Source organism: Phyllostomus discolor, chromosome 3 (genome assembly GCF_004126475.2).
Source record: "Phyllostomus discolor isolate MPI-MPIP mPhyDis1 chromosome 3, mPhyDis1.pri.v3, whole genome shotgun sequence".
Taxonomy (NCBI): domain Eukaryota; kingdom Metazoa; phylum Chordata; class Mammalia; order Chiroptera; family Phyllostomidae; genus Phyllostomus; species Phyllostomus discolor.
The window spans coordinates 198,110,945-198,119,016 of NC_040905.2; the positions used below are offsets into that span (position 1 = coordinate 198,110,945).

General features: G+C 55.5%; 1 protein-coding gene across 14 annotated transcripts in view; it reads left to right on the forward strand.

Moving 5' to 3' along the window:
* The window catches only part of ZNF618 (zinc finger protein 618), a 167,086-nt gene extending 159,014 nt beyond the window's left edge, over positions 1–8,072 (forward strand). For all 14 annotated transcript variants that reach the window (XM_028533021.2, XM_036022098.1, XM_036022097.1 and 11 more), the window contains one exon: positions 415–8,072. In XM_028533021.2, coding sequence (XP_028388822.2) covers positions 415–1,931 — 1,517 coding nt within the window. In that variant the 3' untranslated portion in view covers positions 1,932–8,072. The remainder of the gene's footprint in view (positions 1–414) is intronic.

Here is an 8,072-nt window from a genome sequence, read left to right on the forward strand (position 1 = left end):
TTTGTGGGCCGAGCGCACAGAGTAGTGACAGAATCAGAACTGGAATCCGCTCTCGCAGTGTCTTTTGCCTGCTCCTGCCTGACATTGTGGCCTCACATGGTTTATTCGCTAGAGATCCCTTTATTTGAGGCCATTGGTATAAGGAGGAAGTAGCTGGACTAGGTGACTTCCAAAGTCTAGGTGAATGGCACGTGCAGCAAGCATGTTGCACACATACCACCATGTTCTATTCCCGTGCCCGTGGCAAGCATTACTAATCAATCAGTCAACCATAGAATGTTATTCTTGCGAGACTGATGAAATGAAGTTGGTTCAGAATTGCTCATACTAGATGCTTAGAGTATTGGGCTGCTGCCAGGCCAAGGAACCTCAAATGCCAGGGTTAATCACCTCTCTCCTTGTGTCCCCTGCCAGCCACGACCACTGGTTTGACATCCAACAGCATGATCCCCGAGAAGGAGCGGCAGAACATCGCAGAGCGGCTGCTGCGGGTGATGTGCGCCGACCTGGGTGCGCTGAGCGTGGTAAGCGGGAAGGAGTTCCTGAAACTGGCCCAGACGCTGGTGGATAGTGGCGCCCGATACGGGGCCTTCTCGGTCACTGAGATCCTGGGCAATTTCAACACGCTGGCGCTGAAGCACCTGCCGCGCATGTACAACCAGGTGAAGGTGAAGGTGACGTGTGCCTTGGGCAGCAACGCCTGCCTGGGCATCGGCGTCACCTGTCACTCCCAGAGCGTCGGCCCCGACTCCTGCTACATCCTCACCGCCTACCAGGCCGAGGGCAACCACATCAAGAGCTACGTGCTGGGTGTGAAGGGAGCGGACATCCGCGACAGCGGCGACCTGGTGCACCACTGGGTGCAGAACGTGCTGTCTGAGTTTGTGATGTCGGAGATCAGGACAGTGTACGTGACGGACTGCCGGGTGAGCGCGTCCGCCTTCTCCAAGGCCGGCATGTGCCTGCGCTGCTCAGCCTGTGCCTTGAACTCGGTGGTGCAGAGTGTGCTGAGCAAGCGGACGCTGCAGGCCCGCAGCATGCACGAGGTCATCGAGCTGCTCAACGTGTGCGAGGACCTGGCGGGCTCCACGGGCCTCGCCAAGGAGACCTTCGGGTCGCTGGAGGAGACCTCGCCGCCGCCCTGCTGGAACTCGGTCACGGACTCGCTGCTGCTGGTGCACGAGCGCTACGAGCAGATCTGTGAGTTCTACAGCAGGGCCAAGAAGATGAACCTCATCCAGAGCCTCAACAAGCACCTGCTCAGCAACCTGGCGGCCATCCTGACGCCCGTGAAGCAGGCGGTCATCGAGCTGAGCAACGAGAGCCAGCCCACCCTGCAGCTGGTGCTGCCCACCTACGTCAGGCTGGAGAAGCTGTTCACGGCCAAGGCCAATGACGCAGGCACCGTCAGCAAGCTCTGCCACCTCTTCCTGGAAGCCCTCAAGGAGAACTTCAAGGTGCACCCGGCGCATAAGGTGGCCATGATCCTGGACCCACAGCAGAAGCTGCGGCCTGTCCCGCCCTATCAGCATGAGGAAATCATCGGCAAGGTGTGTGAGCTCATCAACGAGGTTAAGGAGTCCTGGACCGAGGAGGCTGACTTTGAACCCGCCGCCAAGAAGCCCCGCTCCGCCACTGGTGAGAACCCCACAGCTCAGGAAGACGATCGGCTGGGGAAGAACGAAGTGTACGATTACCTGCAGGAGCCCCTCTTCCAGGCCACCCCTGATCTCTTCCAGTACTGGTCGTGCGTCACCCAAAAGCACACGAAACTCGCCAAGCTCGCCTTCTGGCTCCTCGCCGTGCCGGCCGTGGGGGCCAGGAGCGGGTGTGTGAATATGTGTGAACAGGCCCTTCTGATCAAAAGGAGGCGACTGCTCAGTCCAGAAGATATGAACAAACTCATGTTTCTGAAATCCAACATGCTTTAAGACGTTACTTCCGAACAAAAGAAAAGAAAAAGAGAAGAGAACGGTAGGGGAAAAAAAAAATACACAACACTGTCGCAAACAAAGACAAGGAATTTAAGTTCTAAACACTGTGGACCTCATTATAAATGCCCCCTGGAAACTTAAGTGCTTTTTTCAGTGTGTGTGTGCATGTGTGTGCACACACGCCTGCCCCTGTGCAGGCGTGTCCAAGCGCACGTACCGTGGGTGCGGGCGTGGGGCTCTTTGCTCACCGGCGTGGCCACAGAAGCTTCGCACATGCGCGTGCACACACACTACCCTGGTGCATGCGCACACGCCCGCTCGTGGGCGCGTGTGCATTAAACTGGGCGTGTCAGGAAAGCTGAGTGTTTGGGGAAGAGGGAGGACGCTTCACCTCCCTTTCTCAGCGAGGGGCTTTTTAAGACTCCGTTTTCAGGTGTGCAGATTGGTAGAACGCTGATGTTGCAAGATGTTCAGGCAGCTGAGATCTGAAGTGACTTGACGCTCTCTGTCCCCCGCCCTGTGGTCCCCCGTTTCCCTTCACGCCCCGCCCTGGCCCCTCCCACCCCAGATGTGCCCCGCCCCTCCCCGGCTGCCCTGCTACGGACTCTCCAGACTGCATCAGATGGACAGTTTCTGCACTGGACTTTGTTCTCGTTCACCTTCAGGGCATTGAGCTGCTGCCTCGGGGGCACCTCGGGTGTCCCGGGGCGGCCGCCTTAGAAACACACCTCTCTCCCCCCAGAGCAGGAAAGGAGACTTTAAGAATAGAAAGCTGACTTTTGGCTTTTTAATGTAAGAGGAAAAGAAAAAGACATATTTCAGAGAAGTATTAATGCTGTCTCCACTCCTTAATATTTTCTCCTAACTTTTTAGCAGTTCTTACCTTTTTGTTTTGTTTCGTTTTGGTTTGGTTTGTTCCTTCAAATTTAATTTAGACTCTGCTAGGAGGCACTGAATGTCTATAACTTATATGTTGAAGGTTTTTTTTTTTTAAATTGCCCTTTTTGTTCCTCAAGTCGCACTGTAAACTAGCTCATCTCAGTGGCATATTCTCTCTCCTAAGGTTTTTATTAGCCTTCCCTGTACAGTCCAGTTTCCATGTATTTGAACAGCAAAGACCATGGACTAGTCTGTGCTGTTTGGAGACCAGGAGTGGGGCTGGAGCCACAGGCTCCGCAGGGGTGGGGTTCGGGGGAAGCCACGGGGAAGCACGTGGCTTTGGAGTTCTGAGTGGGAGAGGAAGCCCCGCCCTCCTGGCTCGCTGCGTCTGGTACCGCGAATGTCTGATTTCTATACCCAGAGTGCATTACACTACTCGCCGCATCACTGACACTTCCAGCTCCACGGGGACTCCCGAGTCGATCCCTGTTCACGTCTGTCACGCCTCAGACCCACGGCCTCCCCTCCCTCCCCAGCACCCCAGGTGGTTCCGACGGCTCCATGGCCCGCAGCCCTGGGGCCCCCACATGAGCCTCAGCCCTCCCTCCAGGACAGTAGTTGAGCATGGTGCCTTGCAGGCCAAGTGATTGATGTCTTGAGGGTGGAATAGCATCCGGCCACTTGAACTTGATGCTGTGAAAGAGGTCCTTAGGCTTTTCTCTCCTTGAGCAATTTGGTTTCCATACACTCAGTCCAAATGCTGAGGGTGCGGCCTCTCCCCTCCCCCAGAGGTGGTTCCTTCGGGATCAGTGATCAACCCCCGGACCCCACCTCTCTGTGAATAAAGTGCTGGTGGTCTCACGTCCGCCGGTGTCCGTGGCTGTGGCACAGAGATGGTCACACGGCGGGCTTCAGGCTGAGGAAGATCACCGCTGCGGGGGGGGGGGGGGGGGCGTTCACAAAGGCACATTCTACCATCCTTTCCTAGTAATAAGGCATTACTCAACTGCGAGATACCTCGACTACAAAAAGCACTGTACAACAGTCCTCTCCCCCCGGCCCGTGGCTGGTGGGGAAGCGAAGTTGGTGAGCAAACACTGTCCCCGGGGGCCCAGCCTGCTCGCTCTGCCTCATGAGAGCCGACGCTCTGGGCCTGGGACATGCTGCAGCGCATTCACTCGAGTGGGCCGTTCCCACATTCTCTCCAGCACGCTGTGGTCTCGGCAGCCACCCTCCACTTCCTGTCCCGGAGAAGCTCCCCTCCTGGAGAGGAGACCTGTTTCCTCTGCAACATTTCCAACTGGGGTCGCGCTATCAGAGGAGCCTCCATTCGCACTGGACAGTCACCTCATGTCACTGCCTACAGTGCGTCGGCAGACCTCGGCCAGGCCTCTGGGGGCCTTCCAGAAGGCGGCTGCAGGCTTGCTGGGGAGTGACAGATGCCTACGGCAGCTAACGGTTCCTCCAGCTTCGCTTTGCTGCTGGGGATGGGCCCGTGGCCAGGCATTGGAACCACACCGGGAGGACCCCAGCCGCTCCCTTCGTGTGATCGGTGGGACCGGCCTTGGAGCCCATCCTCCCTCTGCTTGGAGCCGAGCCGCGCTGCTGCCGCCCCACTTGAGGGCCAGGTACTTAGAAAACAGGCATTTCTTTTTCTCGTAAAGCCATCAGAGACCGAGTCCAGATGTGCATTTAGAAGCTTCTTTGGAGCGTGGGATGTCTGCCCTCCAGGGTGAAAATTGGAGTAAGTCTCACTTGAATTCCAGATCTCTTAAGTCATAGGCATCAGCTCCTGTTCTGTTTTTCCCCTCCACCTCAGTTCGGTCCTCAGGGCGGGTTTGGTGTCCGAGGACAGGCACGGTGCCGCTGGGCCCTCTGACAGCCGTCTCCTGGGGCCGCCTCAGCCCAATGCGGTAACAAGGCGGCAGGTAGCCGTTCGCCTCTCGCACCCTCTGGTTCCCCAGAAACTCACGTTGCCAACAGGAAAGACTGTGCCGCGCGGGCAGTTCCCGTAGCGCAGGTCCTGCCCAGCCGGCAGCTTAACCACCCAAAGATCTCCCAGGCCCAGACACTGGCCCCCTGATTTACAGCAATATCCACCTTGTTGCAATTCTAGTTCAGCCAAAGGACTGAGGTAGACCTTTCCACTTCGTCTCCAGGCACTCAGCCTGGCAGGGCCCTACAGGAGGGTTTTGTCTTCTGCTTCCTACTTCTGGGACTGCTGTAGGACTGTCCGCCACAGGCCCGTGGCAGCTGATGACCAGAAACCATGTCTGTCACATCCTGGGTGGCTCCAGGTGTTGGCCAGCTGACTTGGACACGACTCGTCTCAAGCCATGTGATTCCCAGGACAGAACAGGTCTTCGCTCTGTCGTGCACAGACACAAGAGGAGCCTGCAGGAGCTTGGCCCCTCATCTCAGATCAGTTGGCTTCACCACGAAAGCCCAGGACCATGCCTGGTGGGCGGTCCCTCGGACTTGGAGCAGCCCAGGGGTCTTGGCTCCACCGAGAGCAGCGGTGCCATCCTAGGTGTCTCGCATGGATGCCCCTGGCCTGGCACTGTTCTGCCTTCCCTGTGCCTAGGCCAGCCAGCCCACCTGACAGCCTCATGCTTGGCATTCAGAGAGTGGCTGTTGGCTGGGAAAAGGGTTTGATGGCGCATTGGGAAGTTACGGGGCTCCAGAGTTCCAGGGAGGAATATTTGCTTTCCACCAGGTCTAGAGGCTGCGGAGTTCTCTCCTTCAGTTGGTCCTTTCCTGCACTTTCAAGAAATACCAGAGAAATGGTACATGGCACGTTTGTGAAGCCGAACTTCTGTCTTTCGGAGTTCCCCATGCTTGCAGGTGGCCACCTGCTTCCTCCTGGACTTGGACAAGGCCCCTTGGAGAGTGGACACCTGGGGAGACGTCAAGGACGCAGCGCGCACCCTCTGGGCTCCACAGGTTCACAAGCGAGGTTTGAAACGAAGCCGGGATGCAGATGGAGAAGGGCGGCCCTGGAGAAATGGCCCAGGCGGGGACGGGGCCTGGATGTTGTCGTCATGAGGGGCGTGCCTGCAGAGGCAGGAAGAGGAAGTGCACAGGGCACGGTGGGCGGCCTCCAGCCTCCTGGAGCTGGAGTGGGTTTGTAGCTATGCCCTTGGGCTGGGAAGCGGCTGGCACCAGTGTCCCTGGGATGTACCTGAAGGAGGGCTCCTAGGCAGGCTGCTGCTTTAGACAGGACCCAGAGGCTAAGTAAGGCTCAGGCTGTCCCCTGGAGACAGCAGAGGGGGGCTCCTGTCTCGGCCCTGCCCCAGCTCCCTGTGTCCACCTGGGCCAGTGGGAGAATTGGGATGGGGCCCGCCCCTCTCTTCACTGTGGCTAACGTTTGCTAGGCCAGTTATGGTGAACCAATGATACGGTGTTTTTCCTCCTTATGTTTCCCTCCCGGCTTCCCCTTTTCAGGGTTTTCTGGAGGATGATGTGGTTTTTCTTTGGCTTTTGTTTGGGTCTGAGGGTCGTAGTTGGTAGAGGCCAGTCTTTCCCAGAAGGGGCCCTGGGGTTTCTGTGTGAGAAGGCACCCACTCCCACTTGGACGAAGGTGAAGATCCTGTTCGCGTATTCATGGCCCCACTGCCATTGCCACAGTGTCGCTTTAAAGATTCAATTCCTATACTGAGAGGGATCTGCGAGGTTTGCAGTTGGGCGTCCGCATCAGGACCGTGAGGGTCCTACCCATCTAATGCGTCCCACTGGGCACCTTGACTCTTCAAACCAAAGTTCCTTACAGGGGCGCAGCCCGGCCTTGACTGCAGCCTCAGGGGCCTGAGATCCCTGTGGCGCTTCCCAAAGTCCAGGTTGGCCGGAGACCTTGGGGTCTGAGACCAGCCGGAAGGAGGCATTCCTCCCACAACCCAGGTGCCAGCCAGCCCCTGCCTGGGACCCTCCCTCCCGCTCAGCCTGGGCGGCGGGGTTCCCAGAGGGTGAGTGAGCTCGTAGACCGGCACGGGGCTGACTCAGCAGCCAGGAGACAGAGGGACCTGCAGGGCCGGGGCCAAAGCCTCAGACCCACCGGGCGCATGCCAGCAGGGCCATTCAGATCCCAAGCATCAGGAAAACATTTTGTACAACCACCTGAAGCCGAAATATTTTTTAAAAAGTATAAATTATTTTCAGTTCTCTTCTGATCCTACCTTCTTTTCCGCACAACTTCCCATCGGTGATTCTTTCACATCAGGTAAATCTCGAGAAAGCCTTGGTGCCCCTCCCTCCCGTGCCCCGCCCTGTGACCACGTGCGTGCACCCCCACCCTTTCTCAGTAGTGAAGACGATCTAGGCAATACCACGGGCACATCGGACTGTGTCTCTCTCTTCGCGTGCAAGAAACTCAAAGTCATCTTAAAAAAAAATACAAAAAAAAATTTACAAAAAAACAAACACAAAAAAAATATCTTTTTTAGGCCAGAGTTTTCTACAGGTATTAATGAATATTTTTCTTAATCCTTATAAGTTTTATGTGTTTAATATTTCTTAATACCGGTAGCATTAATTTATACTTTTGTAGCAACACAATATTTTTATAAACAGCCAGTGCTTGGCTCAAGTCTCCACGAGGGGTTTATGCAGGGCCGTCTTGGGACCCTGTGTACCATGTACTGTATTAAAAAAAAAAAAGTTACCTAGTGTCACCCTTGCTGTGTTAATTAAGGGAAGGCGTCGTTGGCGGTCTCCCGCATCGGTGTGGATCCCACAGCTCCGCCAGGAGTCACTGCGGGGGGGTTAAGTTGATGGTTCTTGTGTGACGTATGAGCCCCCGAGACCAAACTTGAGGGTTTATTTAAGGGTTTTCTGTTTGTCCTTTGGGTTTTCCACTTTGCTTTGTTTGGGTACCGTTTCTCCATTTACAGCCAAATCTTCGTGGTGTTTCAAACTTTGACTGATGTCAAATGGAGGAAAGGGACAGAAGAAGGAAAGATTTTTACAAAGTAATAAAATTTAAAACGGAGCTGTTTAAATGTTGCTGTTTTGAACCGTTCTTGTCCAAAAGTGGGACATTCCCAGGGAGAAGAGGAAGGTTCCACTTGGTTCCTTAAGTCGCCAAAAGCCCCAGCCCACAATTCAGAACCCCTCTACCCCATGAATTCTCGCAACATTGTTTCCCAGTCGGTCGATGCCAAGGCAAAAAGACACCCTTTTAATGGTTAGAGAGGATCAGTTGCTTAAATGATTTCATGTCAGTGTTGTATTTATGGTTTTACAATAAAACGACCTTTAGGAAGA